Genomic DNA, 19340 nt, shown 5'->3' on the forward strand with positions numbered 1-19340 from the left:
AGCGAACTAGTTTAATCTGGTTTGGTTTATGTACATACATACATGGCTAGTCATTGGAGGGCGCTATTACAATTACCAAAGTTAAAATACTAGTAGATAGGAAAGTAGATTACAGAATCAGGACTTGCCATAGAGTTCCTCTCTCATCTCTGATTATTTAGAAAGTGAAAATTTAAAAAACGTTTATGAGAGTCCTCAGTATCGAGAACATGCTAAGAATATGTCAGGCAATTCAAAAATTAACCAGCAGATATCTGCTGGCATTGCTCACAGTGGATCAGATATGCGATTATGAAAGGGTTGTTATTAACAAAGTATGACAAGAAGAGTGTTACACACAGTAAGTATAGAGTTTCAGGCAGCATGTACTGCAAAAAGACTATTAATATATTGGAAATAGATGGGGAAGATTAGGAGCCCTGGGAAAGTCTAAGGTTGAATATTTAAACAATAAGAAGAGCAAGGAAAAGTCTGAGGTTGTATATAGAGTGGCAGAATATAAAGGTGCAGCAAGTAATTAGAAAGACAAATGAAATGTGACCTTTATTGCAAGGGGATGGAGTATAAATAAGAGAATCGGTTTATTGAAAAACCATCATGGCAGCAGGTGCCAAACTGCGATGATGATACAAATAAAACAATCATATTTCATAACATAACATTTAACTGTGGACAGTTAAAATAAAAATAAAGTATAAAATAATAAAAGGGTTGCACAATTATTAACATTTAAGTAAACAAATAATTACAATACATTGCAAACTTCAGGTCTCAACTTACTGAATAAAAATGGAAAGTCTACTGCACTTTGCATTAAAGTCCATAAATCATATGTTGTCAGGTTGAGTTCATTAAATTCTCAATCATTTACATACTATTTAGGAGCATAAAAGTAGGGAAAACTTGCTACAACTGTGCAGGGCATTGGTGAGACCACATCTAAAATAATGCATACAGTTGTGGTCTCCTTACTTATGGAGGGATGTACTTGCATTGGGGACAGTTCAGAGAAGGTTCACTAGGTTGATTCCTGGGATGAGTTATCTTACGAGGAAAGGTTGAGGAGAATGAGATAATCTAGATTCTGAGTCGGCTTGACAAGGTAGAGGATGTTTCCTCTCATGGGGGAACCTAGAACTAGAGGAGCACAGTTTCAAAATAAGAGGTCTCCCAATCAAGACGGAGATGAGGACAGGGTGGTTAATCTTTGCTCTCTACCCCAGAGAGCAATGGAGGGTGGGGCTTTGAATATATTCAAGGCTGAGTTGGACAGATTTTTGTTCTACAAGGAAGTCAAGGGTTATGGAGGGCAGGCAGGCAAGTAAAGTTGAGGCTACGATCAGGTCAGCCATGATTTTATTGAATGGCACAATAGGCTCAAGGAGTCGAATGGCGTACTCCTATTTCTTATGTTCTTATGCACTGATGGGAGCAAATCAATAGAAGTGGAAAAGACTAATGTTGAACATAATCATGAGGGAAAGGCTGGGGATGAAGGGCAATAAGGGGAAGAGAGGAGAGGAAGTAGATTGTGGGATAGGTATTCGGTCTATTAGAAACGAGGCTGAGTAGGGAGCAGCATGCAAGGGGAAAGGTGAACCATTAAAACAAAAAGCAGGACAAAGGAAGACAGCTGGAGAAAGACTGCAGTAGAAGGTAGAGTAGCTGAATGGGAAGAAAAGGAGGAATCTGCAACTTTTAAAACTAAACTGAGGCACAGTCAGGTACAGGACAACAACTTGCGCTTCATGGAGACTATGGTGATTGGTGCTGAAAAGGTTTGGAGGCGGATTGGGATAAAACAGGTTTGGCATCACAGAATTTAAAGAAAACAACATGTTTTTGAAGGTAGAGCTTCAAAACTTAAGTTAAAGCTGAGGCACAATGAAGCAGAGAAGCAGGAGCAACATTGCAGTTATGCAAGCTTCCCTTAGTGGATGGACATTCAAAAGTAATGGCAAGGAAAGGAGTGATTGTGTTTCAAGAATTTTTAAAATAATTTTGTTTTTAAAACTGGAGGCTTCTGGAAGGAAGATCAGTTAAAATAAAGTACAGGTGTGTAAAATTGGCACTGCAGGAACTAGGAGACTAGCTTCAATGGCAGAGTTAGCAGCAGGAGGTTTTTTTGAAAACAAAGACTAAAAGTTTTTAAAATAAAGCTGAAGGGAAAAATTAAATGCAGAGATGAAAAAAATTACAGTGGGCTAGAGAGGGCCAACAGCAAGAGGTGTGAAAGACTAAAGAAACTCATAGCAGCAAATGGAGCTGGAGAAGCTTGGACGCAGTTTAAGATGTTCCAGAGTACAAAGTCAAGGTGTAATAGCCAACCGTGATGAGCAAATTATGCATTAATTGCCACCTACTGATATCAGAGGGCAAAATAACAGTTAAATGTGGACGTTTTAATATGGGATTTCTCATGATGTTCACATAACAGTTTTTAATGCAGCATGTGGCCCATGTGGTATTTTTATATAGTATTCTTTAAAAAAAAAAATCAGTGAAAAATACCATAAGCTTCAAACTGCAAAACTGGATATAATTATTTAACAAAAGACTTCTACTCCAAGATGGTTTATTTTGCAAGTATGTACCAATATATTGTAGCTGCATATTTTCTCTATTAAAAGCAAAAGTATACTTGGCAAATCCGAGATGATTTTTCATTTAAAACTTGTACATATGACCTCAGAATGTTATATTAAATTTCTGAACTGAAAACATGGATGGAACAAGTTTCTTTACTGCCAACATAGTACAGCAAATTGAATTAAGTAGATTACAATTTTAAAATTTCCAATTTCACTGCGTTTCAAATAGACATTATGAGATTTACATCAAGCTATAACTAAGGATAGAAATACTGTGGAGAATAGCAATACTGCCGAGTACTGTAAAACCTGATGTTTAAGTCACCACAAAAAATACTATGTAGTTTGCATTTCTGAAATGCGTTGTCGTATATTGTTCATCCAAGTACCGAATCATCATTTAATTAATAGAAAACCTCCAACTGAACAAACATTGTGTATTAAACGTCACACTCATATTTGCAAAGCTCAACTATGCAAATTATTTGCTGGATTTACAATAGTTATCTGCAGATTTAGAATCTTAGTTTCCATAAGCTGTTTTTTGTTCATGAATGAGAGAACCTTTTTGGGGGGAATATTTCTGCTCTCTTCTGGCATGCACATTAAAAAGGCAGGTATATATGCCCAGGTTTCAACTAACATTTCTCCAGAACATTGTCATGGCAAAATTTGGCACTGAGTCATATAAGGTGATATTAGGACAAGTGCATTAAAACTTGGAGTGGAAAGGAAATTGATGATGCACAAGGGGAAGAGAGGCAATGTAGGGATTTGAACACAAGGATGAAAATTTTAAATTCAAAGCCAAGAAAACATAGGTCAGCAAACACAAGGGTTATGGGTGAATGGGACTCATTGTGAGGGTATGAGCAGCAGTGAAAGATGGAAGGTCAGCCAGCAGAGCAACAGAATAGAATTAGGAGCCCATATCCTACCATTCCACTGCATAGTACAATGGTACATCAGCACAGCCACAGACCAGAATACCTGAGTTAGCAGAGGAGGGACTGTCAGTCATAAAATACCACAAGCTCTGAAATGTAAACTGATGCTTACAAAAGTGCTGCTAGTTGGAACCAGTACAAGAAGTGGTTTCTAGCTACTGTGTAAATAGAGACAGCACTGCATGTGTTTGACAATGCAGCACACAGGCTCTTACACAGAACATCTGTTATGATAATATCAGAGTGCCATCAATAACATTAGATCAGCAATTGACTGTTGCTGGACAATGCAGCAAATTCAAGTTCAGTTTTAGAGCAAATTGTCAACTCAACTTGAACCAGAGACATTCTCGACAAAGGCTGAAAGACAAAAGACTCACTAATTCAGCGAATCAGCCACATTTCCAATTCTTGGAGTTTAATAAGACCTAAAACTGACTGAATACATTACAAAAAAAGCCTCTGCAATCCTATGACTGACTGTTTGCAATATCTAAACTAAAATTAATGCCTTTAAAAGAGGTGGAAGAGATTCAGAGATAAACATTTTAGGTCTCTATGCACTTCATGTAACCATACTTTTCAGTGTATTCCTACATATCAAGAGAACAAATGAAGTAACTTCTTCAAGTTATATGGACTCGCTAAACTAAAATTAATGCCTTTAAAAGAGGTGGAAGAGATTCAGAGATAAACATTGTAGGTCTCTATGCACTTCATGTAACCATACTTTTCAGTGTATTCCTACATATCAAGAGGGCAAATAATGTAACTTCTTCAAGTCACACGGACTCAAAACATTAACTCTGTTTCTTTCTCCGTAGGTGCTGCCAGACCTGAGTTTTCCCAACACTTTTGTTTTTATTTCAGATTTCCAGCATCCGTAGTATTTTGCTTTCATCATAGAATTATTTGTAGTTTTTTGAATTGCTTCACTGCTGTTCCGAGGACATTATTTTCAACCTCTGCATCAGTGTCAAGATCAGTTGGCTTAAAGGTGCAATGCAAGCATTGCGACAAATTTTACAGTAACTGACAAACCAATTCTGCTCTTTTGCTTAAGTTAATAGGCATAAAAATAGAAAAATGCAGGAAGTCTGTCAGAAGCGGAAATGAAAAGTTAACAGGTAAATGCTTTTGAGTACAGACCTTTCATCAGAAGCCAAAGAAGGTTCCAAACTGAACTGTTGGACCATTCCAGAAAAATGTTACATAGAATTTACATTACGGAAACAAGCTTTTCAGTCTAACAGGCCAATGTCTATACTCCAGACAAGCCTCCTTCCACCTTACTTCATCTCACCTTATCAGCATCTCCTTTCCCTCCTTTGTCCTCATGTACTTATCTAACTTTTCATTAAACGCATCTATGGTATTCACCTCAACAACTCCATGTGGTAGCAAGTTCCATATTCTCACCACTGTTGGGTTAAAAAGATTTCTCCCAAATTCTCGATTGAATTTATTAGTGACTATCATATTTATAGCCCCAGGTTTTGATCTTCCCCATAAGAAACATTTTTTCTGCCCAGTAGATCCTATGCTTTCTTGACTAACTAATTACAAAGGAAAACACAAACTCACAAAGAGCTTCGTGTTTTGAGAAACGGAAGACGAATTATTTCATTCTGCTCTCCATCCAAACAATGGCACACAGATATCGCTGGTCCTGTTTGTGCGTCATTGATCAAAAAGGGTGAAATCTATCATCGGGGGATTAATTTTAAAACACAAGTATTATACACAAAGCACAAAACAAATTCCTTCAGCCCACCTACACCACCACATCCAGCCCCTCCCACGCCCACCTCCCCCACAACCAGCAAACAATTTACATTTTCACATCGATAAAAATGCTCAACTGCACTCAGGAAGCTGTATTTACTGGATAGCGGCAGGGTACCATAGCTGAGCTTTTTGCTCCCCAACCAAAAGAGCTCAGAAGCAAGTCGTAAAATTCTTATTGTAGCCCACTCTCCCCGTCAAATCAGCTAAGTTGGTGCAGGCTGGGGGTAGAAACTGAGCCAGATTTGTATTAATTACATGGAAATGCTAAACAACTTGAAATTGAAAATGGGAGGCATCAATGAGCAACTGAAGAGGAAAGCGCAAGTCTGCGAAGCATGGAGAAATGAGCAGAGGACCTGCCCTCAGGCAGACCATGACTACCATATTAAGATATCATGAGGAGGGACTGGGAATGGGTGGGCGTGGTGGCACAATGAGCTGGAAGATTGTCCTTTCACTTCTGTGGACCTAAGTTCAAATCCAACTCAGGCAGGTTGCAGGTCAGGGCACGGAGTCATGTCAATGGGCTGATGTTTATGGCCTGATCTGAGGCTGTTATTTTAAACCCCTCCTCAGGTGGGTAAAACTCTATAACGTGAAGCATTTGAATAGCACCTTTAATGTAGTAACACAGCACTTCACAGGAGTGTCATCAGACAAATTTGACACCAAGCCACAAAGGGGATATTAGGTCAGGTGATCAAAGTTTGGTCAAAGCGGTAGATTCTAAGGGACAACCTAAAGTTGGGGAGCTAGAGAAGTTTAGGGAGAAATTTTGGAGCTTAAGGCCTAGACGGCTGAAGGCATTCTAACAATGTGTGAGATGGAAATCAGGGTTGTGTAACTGGCTAGAGTTGGAGGACTGCAGATATCTCAGAGGATTGTAGAGTTGGAGGTAGTTACAAGCAGAGGGAAGCCATGAATGAAAATTTTAAAATCAAGGGTTTGTCAGATTGGGAACAGGTCAACAGCCTGGGAGTGATGAACAAACAAGACTTGGTGCAATTTAGGATATGAGCAGAACTTTGGATAAGTTGAAGATGGAAAGTCGGCCAGAAGAACATTAGATTAGTTGTATCTATTTCCCGTCATTTCCCTTCGCTGCGCACAGCCTATTTAATGCACTGCAGTGTCCTTTTAAGATTGCAATGTGGCCATGTATCTTAAAGTGGCCCATTTGTCCTCTTATGCAACACCTTATAGGGAACTTGGTCTGGACGCCAGTGGCAGTGCCTTATGTAGAATGGTGTGTAATGTCATGCCATGAAATCTCCATCAGAAATCCTGACAAGTCCTGCAGCTTGAGATTTTCCTTTCCTTTTTTATTGAACTGCTCCATCCAGTTAGCAGGGCCAGGTGTACACGGTTTATGGAGTCCAAAGTTGGGTCTATTCACCACCACCCTTTCTTTGACATGGCATCCTGGTTTTTATAATACAGTCTTAACCATTCATTGCCAAAAACCATATAATATCTTCAACTTCAAGTGCATTGAATGTATTTCTTATATATAACGAGGGGCAAGCTTGATGCAATCAGTATCAGGTGCAGCCTGATATAATGCAACTTATTGTTAGTGTCCTAAACAGTATGCTTGCACAGAATTTTTACCATTATTATAATGTGCAAACCTGGCTGAATATCTTTTTTCCAACTTCCATTGTTTAGTATTTGGTTAAGACCAAAATTAAAATAATGTGGACTGAACTTATGTCCATTCTGGACTGATTGTAGTAGTTAAGGGTGCACATTTCTGTTGAACACAAATTATGAGTCCCATAAATTACAGATGTGGGGTTCTAAAAGTTGCAGTGTGTCAAGATTGAAGGAACTTGTAAATTATGCATGAAGCACTGTAATTCATAAAAAAAAGTCCTAATGATCAGCTGACAGAAAAACTTGGAGTGCTAACTGAATCCAATGTCATTAAGTCAATTGCTCTATTTCTCACACATTCCAAATGACAAAGTAAAGAATCAATCACCCATATAGATATAAAAACAAAAAACTGCAGATGCTGGAAATCCAAAACAAAAACAGAAACAGAAATACCTGGAAAAACTCAGCAGGTCTGGCAGCATCGGCGGAGAAGAGTACAGTTGACGTTTCGAGTCCTCATGAGAACAAGTTCTGTTGAAGGGTCATGAGAACTCGAAACGTCAACTGTACTCTTCTCCGCCGATGCTGCCAGACCTGCTGAGTTTTTCCAGGTATTTCTGTTTCTGTTTTTGAATCAATCACCCATGTTTGTCAAGAATGTGAAAATATGACGCAGAGTGCATGAATTTATTCTTATGACAGATTTATCCAAAATGCTTATATGTTTATTTTACTTCTTTCAGTAAGAATTTGACATGCTAAAGGTAATTTAGTGCTTCAGATAGATGTTAATGAATTTTCCAATAAATTGTTGAGAAAGCAGCAGCTCATTCTAAAACAAATCTATGGAAATTTAAGATTTAAGTTACTTTGCAAAGTGGCCACAATGCCTAACCCAAACATCAATGCTGGTTAGATCATAGTTTGATACTGTAGCTTCTTTGGCATGTTTTTACATTTGACTTAATTACAAAGCTTAATTAGTAATACAAACCTTAAAATGCAAAAGGCAGAGAAAGAAAATGATAAAATGAGGGAGGAAGAATGCAAGCATAAAGAAATGGAGAGTGGGAATATATTAGAGTGGAGAATAATCAGAAAGAGTTACAGGAGGCAAATTTCATTTTTATTCTGTAACGGGACATCATAGAATAACAGGTGTAATTTAACATTGGTATTTATCTTATCTGAGGTATTGATCCATTTATTATATATTACATTTGGTAAGTGGGGTGTGCATTTAATTTAAAACACATTCTAATATCCTGCAGTAACTTTGCTTCTGCAGGTGCTACCTTTTTAAGTAGGCAACCATGTAGCTTTCATTTTGCTTTAGAAAGCATATTCAACGGAGGAGAAGGAAGGTGAGGGCACAAGGTGGAGTTTGCTGAGGGGGGGTCACAGTCAAGAGTAAGTCTTTCATACAATATTAGTTCAGTAAAAAAGAACACCAATTGAATGCTGAAGCCAATTAATTCTCCGGTGTTTTGTTGACATTTAGGACTATGCTAATTGCTCACATCTGCAAAACAGATTCTAATTTCTAGAACCTGAGACAAGAGGAAGCAAAGAGAGAAGGAAACAGATAGAGGGCAAGATAGGCAGTTTCTTTCCTTATTCTAACTTGACTTTTAATTACACTTTCAATGAAAGGACACTGAGGCACTGGAGAAGGTGCAGATAAGATTTACAAGAATGATACCAGGAATGCATAGAAGGATTAGCTGGCGAAGTCTCTTCTCTCCTGAAAAAAGGCTGAGGCGTGATGTAATCGAGATCTTTAAAATTATGAAAAGTTTTGATAGATTGGATACAGAGAGAATGTTTCTTCCTTTGCAGAAGAGCATAACTAGAGGCCATTAATATAAAATAATCACCAAGAAACCCAACAGGGAATTCAGAAAAAAACTTCTTCACCCAAAGAATGGTAAAAAAAATGTGGAACTCGCTACCACAGGGAGAGATTAGTTAAAGGGAAGAGAGACAAGCATTTGAGGGAGAAAGGAATAGATGGTTACAATGGTTGATTTAAATGAGACAAGATGGAAGGAGTTCGAGCAGAGCATAAACATTGGCATGGACTGGTTGGGCCGAATGGATATACGGCACAAAACAGACCAATGTAATTGAATTTTAAAGCAAACTGCCTCTGATAGAAAGAGACCAGGCATATATATATATATCAAAATGGACAAATAGACTACCTGAAACCAACTCGGGCCCATGTGTATAGGCTTTCACCTTTCCTCTGGATACCAGCCTACGAGATTGAGAAGGGGGTGCAGACGCTAAGCAAGTCTGCACCTCCTAAAACCAGGCCATGCAGCAAACAAGGAAAGGTAACCTTTTGGCTTGTAAACTGGAATGTGAGGACTATATGCCCTAGTATGAACAATGACCCAAATTCCACAGCAGGTGTATGCAAGATGACCCTGATTGACCATGAGCAACACAAGCTTGGTGTCAACATTGCTGCTGTAAAAGAAACCAGATTAGCAGACACAGGCTCTATTTGTGAGGCTAATTATGCCTTCGACTGACATGGAAAGACCACTGAGGACCACTGTGAGCAGGGTGTAGGCTTTGCAGTGAGCAATTAGCTGACACAGTTAATCGCGTCCCAGCAGCAACCTCAGAGCGCCTCATCGCCCATTGGCTATTATCTGATGGAGGTGTATTTTCAAGAATATGTCATCCAACGAGACTATGGAAAATCTTAAGACACATCATGTTGCGTTTTAACTTCCAAAAGGCAGTTGACATTTTTGCATAAAAAATTATAACTTAAGCTTAAATCAGTGAGGTTTCAGGGAAATATATGGGAATGGATGACAAATTAGATGAATGGTGGGAATCAGTGGGTACTTTTTAAAGGGAAATGTATTGGGTGGAGCAAATACCAAATGGAAATCAGGACCCCTGCTACTTTTAATTTAATTTTTTATTCAGTATTTAAATTCTATGAACTATAACAATTGAATTCATTGAGGGAGTTCAGGAAGTACAAGTAAGTGCACGTATCAAAGCTGATGACAATTAATATACATGTAAAATATTGCATTTAGGAAGGAAAATAGGACAGCACAAATACCTAACAAATGAGGTTAACAGTACTGAAGTTGAAGAGAAGCCTGGGAGTTATTGAACACATTGTGTCTAACTAATGCACTGCAGCAAAAAACAAGTTGAATGCAAATTAATACAGCCCGAACAGCAGAGTATAAATCAAAGAAAGCCAGGCTCAAACTGCGTAGTATTCTGATCAGCCCCAATCTCGAGTTCTGGTTATTGCAACAAGAGATATTCAAGCTCTCGAAACAGAACTGGTCCCTCATGTCAGAAGACTGAGTTATCTCAAGAGTAGAGAAAGTTGAACTTTCAGTCATTAAGTGAATGTGAGACAGCTTCTGAGATACGAGAGTACATAATATAGAAAAATAAAACTTGCATCGCTACTCAGTGACACTCAAAGGGAACAGGTTCAAACTAATACATCTAGGACTTATGTCAAGAACTTCATCACACAAACATGAATAAAACACGTGGAATAAACTTCCAACCAGATTAGTGGAGGCAAAAACACTGAAATTATCTAAGGAGCATCTCAAGCTGTGATGGTCGAAATTATGGATGGATTGATTGGTCTTCTTCATTTGTGTCTCCCTTGTGACTAAAGGCTTGATGACATGCAGCTCGACAAGAATGCAAGATTAAAGATATTGCCTCAAAAAATTATTGATCATATGAAAATACTACCAGGATGTTGCTGCTAGAGCCACACCGTAATTTCAATGTTGAACAAATCTTTAAATTTCATGTAGCTGTCATCAAGCATCAGGCAAGGTATGATGTGAAAAAGTCAAGTCTACCAATGTAGAGAATAAATTTCTGCTGCAGAACAAATGCAAACAATCATTGACATTTTTAATAGGTGTGTAGTCAATCTTGTTAATCCAACTTTAGGCACAATTTTTGCTCATTTTAAATCATTGCATTTACAGACTATTTCATCACTATCTCTTCCTGTCACAAGATTTCACATACTTTAATAATTTCATCATGATCCCATTTATACCAATATTTTATCAAAATATACTGGGCTCCATATACAGTATTTACAAAATTTTCTCAAGACTCAACTTTACCAAACCTTTGCCTAAAATTAATGTAAAACATCAGAAAAAACATACTGAGCCAATAAAGAACTCTAGAAGCTCACTGGTGAAAACTCAGGATTAAAGTTATCATCTCAAACTTTTGAACATCTACTTCAGGAACCTGGCCAACGGCTGTAATTCTACCCACAATACCAATGGAATCAATCAACATAATTGAAAATTCATACGCACGGAGCAATCTCTAATGAAGTGAGAACTGCATTGATGGGGAAAAATTAGATATAGGAGTTCCACAGCAATCTGAAAAGTTGAGTTTGGACTGAGTTTTGGTATAAACTATTTAAGTTTTGTGGCTTAATTCACCACCTTTTAATAGTTGAAATGTACTCAAATGGAATTCAGTACAGCTTCACAAACAGCAAGAACAGTTTACAAGTAATTTGCCTTGAAATCAGGTATTATATTCAGGGGTAACAGTGTAATTCCACTGTTTTGAGTAGACAGCATTCAGAACTCAGATGGTGAGGGATTAAGAGAAAATGCTGGAAATACCTAGATCTGGCAACATCTGCAGAGAGAGAAACTTTTCATACTCTCCAGATGCTGCTCGATCTATTTCCAAAATTTTCTGCTTTCATTTCAGATTTCCAGCATCTGCAGTATTTTGCTTTTGGCTCAGCTGGTATGGTAATATTGCTAAGAAAAAAAATTAATTCGTAATTTATTAGTAATTCACACAGGCACCAGCCGTTAAGTGTTCCTTTGGTCAAAGTGCTCAACTACCTTATGGTTTAGTTGATAGAATAGGGAAAACCATGTGATTTTCCAGTCAGTAGTAAACATGTGCACGACTCAAGTCTTCGTTTTCAAGTTTATTTACGTAACAGAACGGTTTAGCAAAACATTTTAATGAAGGTTATTTTGATTAACTCATTCTGGTTCTTGGTTTTTATAAAGAAATAGCACTCAGACCTTGCAATCCAGGTGGTCTTTAAAAAGTATGCGATTTTGAGGGGATTTACGGCTCTCCTCTTGAACATTTCCCTGCAAGTGTTCGCCCTGTGATACAAAATTATACCGCTAATTTCCACATGGTTTTACACAGGGCTGGAGGTCCTGGGTCAAGGGGCTTGTCCCTGTGCTTAGGCCCAGCGCCTTTGCACTGCGCCCTGCTCCTATTCTTGGGACATCCAGCAGACACACATATCTGCCAAGGAACACAAGAGGCCGCGGGTTCTGAGCGCTCGGGTTGTACCTTATTCTCCTTCGTTCTATCGTATTTACCAGATCTTTTCATCCTCGGTTCGTGTCCTATTGCAGTCAACATAAACACGCACACCATTAACATCCCAACATACACCGCGATTGACGCAACCTCCCCATCCCATCCCCCAACTGTCTGCACTCGGAGAAACTTTCAACCCTCTGCTGAACAGCCCCGCGCCGCTAACCGATACGCAACGGCTCAGCGCACTCCGCAGAACGTTGAAACAAGTCGCGTGACAACCATTCTAACCAGCCCCCATCCTCCAGCACCACACAACCATACACGACTTCACTCGAAACATAGCAACACACGGACACTCATCTTTTGCTGGCAGCCAACCATACTACTCCTGGATGGATTGACATTGCTCCCCGCCAATCATGAACGAAAGCACGTCATAAGGCTCAGCCAATCAACTGAGCAGTCGGGGGGGGGGGGAGAAACTTGACAGACGTTATAGATAGCCAATCGGATTAGGAGACATCATACGCGTGGGACATTCTGGGAATTGTAGTCCGTTTCATGCCGCTGTTTTCTGATTTGAGGGTGAGCCGGGGATGACAAGAAACATCATGCCTCGTAATCAGCCGCTAGCGAGACGGAACCGGAAATGGATGTACGGTAGCAACTGTCGTTGGGGTAAATGAATCCGTAATTAGCTTGTCGGGTGTATTTGGTAAGTTTTATAACGCAGTTTTTAAAATAACTAGTGGGTAAACTTGGTATGAAACGGGTGTAACTGGGGTTTACTTCAAGGTACCATTACTGTTAGTAAACCTTATATAGCCTGATTTATTTCGATCATCTCCATTGTTGCTGATGGTCCGCACTGGACACATGTACGGTCCAAGGGCATACGCAGTCATTATCAACTTTTTAACATTTTTATAATTACCTTATCCTTTACAAAATGAAGATAAAGCATCAACAATGCTTTTTGATAGGGACGAAATGCCTAATTTGAAAGACAAATATCATTAATGGAATAGTTGAAAACAAAAACACCTGGAAAAACTCAGCAGTTATATGGTTGTAATGGAGACTTGGTTTTGTTGTCACGCTGCGTGAATAAATAACACTCATGTTATTAAGTGTGAAGGTATCTTTCCTTGTATAATCTAAACAAGTACGAAAAGTAGACTACGTCAATGTACCACATAACAAATTGCATTTATGATGCGTCTTTAACTTAATACAATGTCCCAAGACGCCTCACATGACCGTTATAAAATAGAATTCGACACACTGAGCTACATAGAACGTTCAGGCTTTTTTATTGTTATTCTTTCATAGGATGTGGGACTCTCTGGCCAGCATTTGCTGTGGCTATTCCTAATTGCCCTTGAGAAGTTAGTGGTGAGCCCCTTCTTGAACCACTGCAATCCACCTAGTGCAGGAACGACTACAGTGTTGCTAGGAAAGGGGTTCCAGGATTTTGATTCTGTGATGGTGTAGGAATGGCGATAATGTTCCAGGTCAGATTGGTGTGTGATCTGGAAGTGGTGGTGTTCCCATGCATCTGCTACCGTTGTCCTTCTAGATGGTAAAGTTGCATGTTTGGAAGGTGCTGTTGAAGGAGCCTTGCTTAATTGCTGCAGTGTATCTTGTATATGTTGCACACTGCTGTCACTGTGCATTGGTGGTGGATGGTGTGCTGATCAATTGGGCCGGTTTGTCCTAGATATTGTCAGGCTCCTTGAGTATTGTTGGTGCTGCACTTTTCTAGGCAAGTGGAGAGTATGCATCACAATCCTGACTTGTGCCTCATAGATAGTGGACAGGCTTTGGGAGTCAGGAGGTGAGTTAGTTGCCTCTGGCCTGCTCTAGTATCCACAGTATTTATATAGCTGTTCCTAGTTTAGTTTCTGGTCAATGGTACCACCCAGGATGGTGATAGTTGGAGATTCGGCAATGGAAATGCCATTGAAAGTCAAGGGAAGATACTTAAATTTTATCTTGTTGGAGATGGCCATTGCCTGGCATTTGTGTGACGTGAATGTTAGCTGCCACTTTCAGCCCAAATCTGAATCTTGTCCAGGTCTTAATGCATATTGATACAAACTGCTTCAGTATCTGAGGAGTTGCAAATGTTACTGAACATTATGGGATCATCAGCGAACCACTGGATTAGTGGTAAGTTTAAGAACTGTCTTAAAGGAAGAGAGAGAGAGAAGTGTAGGAAAGAAATTCCAGAGTTTACAACTTAAGGCTTAGGCAGTTAAAGGTACGCTTAGAACATAAGAATGAAAGAAAAGGGAGCAGGAGTAGGCCATTTGGCACTTCACGTCTACTCCGCCATTCAATAAGATAATGGCTGATCTGATGGTGGCCACATGAAAACTAAACTTTTTTGAGTACAATTTTCACTGTTTAGATCCAATAATAAAATGTTATTTTATGAACGCTTGATGTTTGATTTATTCCCATTATCGCCCAGTGCTGCTCCCCTCCCCAGTGTTTTTGGATGGTGCAAGCTGGCCATTTTGTATGAATTATTGGCGCCTCCAGGGATAGAAGCTTCGTTAAGGGTCTCCAGGTATTGAAAATGTGAAGCTTGCTGCAGAATGAAACGGGCAGATGGCAATGATTTAGGCCCCCTCCAGTCAGAGGCAGCAGGAAGTCCCAGAGAGAGGAAAGCAGGTGGTGGGAAGAGCCTGCAGAATCAATCCCTCTTGAGAGAAACACCTGGCAAAAGCAAAGCTATGGGTGGAAGAAAATGGGCCTGCTTAATCCTCTGTGTAGAACATGCTTGGAACTGGAGCTGTGATAAATGGTCAGAAATACATGGCAGAAAGTGGCGGGAGCAGCCTGCACAATCAGTCTCCCTAAAAAATATTGATCAATTACGTAAAGGAAGAAAATAAACTGAAGCAAAAGAAGAAAAATTGTAAGTCGTTGTTTCAAACCTGCTGCTATAGAAGAGGAAGGTTAGGAATGCCCTGGAGCTGTGAGGCAGTTTGAATAATGCTGCTGTAAATACAGGTATGGGGATTGGCTACTTATGGTGTTCCAACTGATGATAGCTGATATTTAGCTTGATAATGCCTGGTAGTGTGTTGGAAACAGATTCAAGAGCAGCTTTCAAAAAGAAGTAAACACTTGTATAAATAAATTTAATAAATACTGAAAGGAGAAAAATTTGCGAAGATGTGGCAAAAGAGCTAGAAGTGATATGAACTGGATTACTCTTCAAAAATTCTGGCACAGACTCAATGGACCGAATGGCCTCCTCTAAGTTGTACAATTTTATAATTCCATAATTCTCAACATCACTTTCCAGCCTGCCCCCCCACCCCGTAACCCTTGACTCCCTTATCAATCAAAAATCTGTCCAACTCAGCCTTGAATATTTTCAATAACCCAGCCTCCACTGCTCGCTGTGAAAGAGAATTCCAAAGACTAACGACACGTTGAGAGAAGAAATTCCTTCTCATCTCTATCTTAAATGGGAAACCCCTCATTTTTAAACTCTGCCCCCAGTTCTAGATTCCCCCATGAGTGGAAACATCCTTTCAGCATCTACCCTGTCGAGCCACCTCACAATCCTATATTTTCAATAAGATCACCTTTCCTTCTTCTAAACTCCATGGGTATAGGCCTAACCAGCTCAACCTTTTCTTATAAGACAATTCCCTCATCCCCAATGCAAGGATGTCCTTCCTTAAGTACAATGACCAAAATTGTAGACAGTCCTCTAGGTGTAGTCCCACCAATGTCCTGTACAATTGTAACAAAACTTCCCTACATTTATACTCCATCTCCCTTTCCATAAAGGCCAACATTCTTTTTGCTTTCCTAATTACTTGCTGTACATGAATCATGAAATATCAAGTACAAGGACACCCAGATCCCCCTGTACCGCAGCATTCTGCAGTCGCTCTCCATTTAAATAATATTCTGCTTTTCTATTCTTCCTGTCAAAGTAGGCAAGCTGACAATTTCTCACATTATTCTCCATCTGCCAGATTTTTGCCCTATTTATATCCCTTCGCAGACACTTTGTATCCTCCTCACAACTTGCTTTCCTACCTATCTTCATTTCATCAGCAAATTTGGCTACAATACAGTCAATGCCTTAATCCAAGTCATAGGCCTTAAATGGTTGAGGCACTCCATTAGTTACTGTTTGCCATCCTGAAAAAGACCCTCTCTGTTTCCTGTTAGTTAGCCAGTCCCCCATCCAAGCTAATATAATCGCCTCCAGCACCATAACCTCTTGTCTTGTGGAGGAACATTTTATATGGCACCTTATCAAACGCCTTTTGGAAATCCAAATACACAACATCTACTGGTTTTCCTTTATCCACCCTGCTTGTTACATTCTCAAGGAGCTCTAATAAATTTGTCAAACATGATTTCCCTTTCACAAAACCATGTTGACTCTGCCTGGCAATATTATACTTTCCTAAATGTCCTGCTGCTACCTTTTTAATAATGGATTCTAGCATTTTCCCCAATGACAGATGTTAGGCTAACTGGCCTATAGTTTCCTGCTTTCTGTCTTCTTCCTTTCTTGAACAGAGATGTCACATTTGCAGTTTTCCAACCCACTGGGACATTTCCAGAATCTAGGGAATTTCTGAAGATTACAACCAATGCATCCTCATCTCTGCAGCCCCTTTTAAGACCCTAGGATACAGGGAATGCCAGGGGACTTGTCAGCCTTAAGCTCCATTAGTGATTGTCATGGACAAAATGTATATGTTTTCTTAATTCCCGTGATCAGTATGTTTTGTATGGAAAGAGGTGTATGTTTTCTTACCCCTTTAAGTGTGTGTTCCAATTAAGTAATGTCAACAGCAATAGTTTCTGCATTTAAAAAAAAAATAAAGAAGGCTATTTATTCTCACACACTTACCCCGAATTAACACTCAATCTCCTACATGTGCACACAAATTTGATACAAGTGAGGTAATGTAATTTTACAGATTATAGTTATCCCACTCTCTGATCCACAACCTTTGGTCTCCCATGTGGCAGGCCTGGCTTCTTGAATAATTTTGATGGTTTAAAGTTGAAGTGAGGGTCTTGTAAAGCAAAGGGTTCACAGCAGGTTGTAAGATTTCCAGTAGTTGAATAGCTATGAGGTTTATTCTCGAACGAACTTTAAACTGGAACAAGTTGGAGTGGGGAGTCCTTGTCTCTGGGATCTCCTGCTTTCAAGGCATTGCTGTTAATTAACTTGACTGCTTGATGATTTTTAGTGAGTTCATGATCTGGCTTTCTGACCAACTGATGACTGACTGCAAACAGCTCTTAGCTGATTTTTAAAAGCAAATGAAAACATGGCTACCCCTGTTTGGCTTCTTAGAAGTTCACGTCATTTTCCAAATAAGGGGTGGTGCTTATGTTGATTTCACATCCTGTGTCGTGGGTTAACACCTCGAAGGGTCATCAAGTCTATATTGTATGCGGAAAGCCATCATGATACAATGGGACAGTGATAGGAGCCATTCACTTCCACCTGCAGCCAATTGAGTTTTAATCTTCTCTTTTTTTCAGTATGAAATGGAGTCAGGCTGTCTGGAAATTCCGTAGTCCTTTTATGCTGGCCCATCTTTAAACAAAGAGATGTGTGAATTCCCCAGATGGCTATGATTATCCATTTTTAATTAGATATTTGCCCGAGACTTGATATGACTATAGTTCAAATGCCAAAGGTCACATGTTTTGCAGCAGCCATTTTAATAGCTTGTTTTTGTCCAGTTTTTAAAGTAGTGACTGAAAGTTCACATGATGATTGTTTTAAGTTTCTCCCTCCGTTTTGCTGCTTGATTTTCTGCTACCCTTGAGATACTTTTTTTGTCTTCTATTGTGAAGACAGATACAAATTACTTGTTCAAAGCCTCTGCCATTTCCTCGTTTCCCATTATTAATTCTAATCCTCTAAGGGATTAATATTCACTTTAGCTACTTTTTTTCATTTTTATATACTTGTAGAAGCTTTTACTAGTTTTCTCTCATACTCCAATTTCTCCCTCTTTATTATTTTTGTAATCATCCTTTTTTGGTCTTCTCATCTACTACTAATCTTCGCAGCATTGTATGCCTTTTCTTTCAATTTGATACCACCCTTAACTGCCTAGTTAGCCACAGATGGTGTATCCTTCTGGTAGAGATTTTTTCTTCAATGGAATATATCTTTGTTTAGAGTTATGAAATATCTCCTTAAATGTCTGCCACTGCATCACCTCTGTCTTACCTTTTAACCTATTTTCCTAGTCCACATGCTTCAGTGTATTAAATGCAATATTTGCATTTAAAAAGAAATCAAGGCTAAAATAATTTAACCTGTTAAGTAATTCTTTTCTCCAAAAGCATAACCATATATAGGTTGTTATCACATGTTGGGAACTTAGTCAGAGGTACCAAAGGATGATCCACCTCAGCCTCCTCTGAGATCCTCTGCATCACAGATGCCAATCAGATTCATTCTATGCGAAATCAAGAAATAAGAACATAAGAAATAGGAGCAGGAGTAGGCCACTCAGCCCCTCAAGCCTGCCCTGCCTTTCAATAAGATCATGGCTGATCTGCCCAAGACCCCAACTCTTCTTTCGTGCCAGCTCATCATATCCCTCAATTGCCCGATATGTCAAACATCTACCCACTTCCTCTTTAAACACTTTCAGTGATCTGGCCTCCATAACTCTCTGGGGTAGAGAATTCCAGACATTCACTATCCTCTGAGAGAAGAAATTCCTTTGCACCTGTTATCACACAGCAGTTGGTAGAGGCTGAGTTATTTAAAATCCCAGAGGGAAACTTTAGACAACTGTCATAACCTATATTTTCAGTTGGTATGTTTGAGATGCAGCTCTGAATTCAGAAATGAAACCACCAAGCCTCCAGAGGTTTTTAATATAAATTAAATTAAACATTTATTAATTTAACAAGGAATTAAACATATATATATGTCTACAAATTACTACCATAATAACTTTTAAACAAATCCCCAAATTAATCACTCCTAGTAAATCTTTACCAAGCCAACAACAACCCATAGACTTTAAACAAACACCAGGCAAGG

General features: G+C 39.2%; 2 protein-coding genes across 18 annotated transcripts in view; one reads left to right on the top strand and one right to left on the bottom strand.

The window, feature by feature from the left end:
* fto (FTO alpha-ketoglutarate dependent dioxygenase) overlaps positions 1–12642 on the bottom strand; it is a 416062-nt gene extending 403420 nt beyond the window's left edge. For 4 of the 10 annotated variants that reach the window (XM_078544262.1, XM_078544263.1, XM_078544257.1 and 1 more), the window contains exon 1: positions 12299–12640. In XM_078544262.1, coding sequence (XP_078400388.1) covers positions 12299–12391 — 93 coding nt within the window. In that variant the 5' untranslated portion in view covers positions 12392–12640. Of the gene's footprint in view, positions 1–12298 lie in introns of all 10 variants that reach the window. The other 6 variants (XM_078544256.1, XM_078544255.1, XM_078544253.1 and 3 more) reach the window with 4 other exon arrangements.
* A 208-nt stretch (positions 12643–12850) lies between these two features.
* rpgrip1l (RPGRIP1 like) overlaps positions 12851–19340 on the top strand; it is a 300654-nt gene continuing 294164 nt past the window's right edge. For 7 of the 8 annotated variants that reach the window (XM_078544267.1, XM_078544272.1, XM_078544269.1 and 4 more), the window contains exon 1: positions 12851–12986. The gene's annotated coding sequence lies outside the window, so the exon portion shown is untranslated. The remainder of the gene's footprint in view (positions 12987–19340) is intronic. The other variant, XM_078544268.1, reaches the window with a different exon arrangement.

This window comes from Cetorhinus maximus, chromosome 6, assembly GCF_964194155.1.
Source record: "Cetorhinus maximus chromosome 6, sCetMax3.hap1.1, whole genome shotgun sequence".
NCBI classification, from domain to species: domain Eukaryota; kingdom Metazoa; phylum Chordata; class Chondrichthyes; order Lamniformes; family Cetorhinidae; genus Cetorhinus; species Cetorhinus maximus.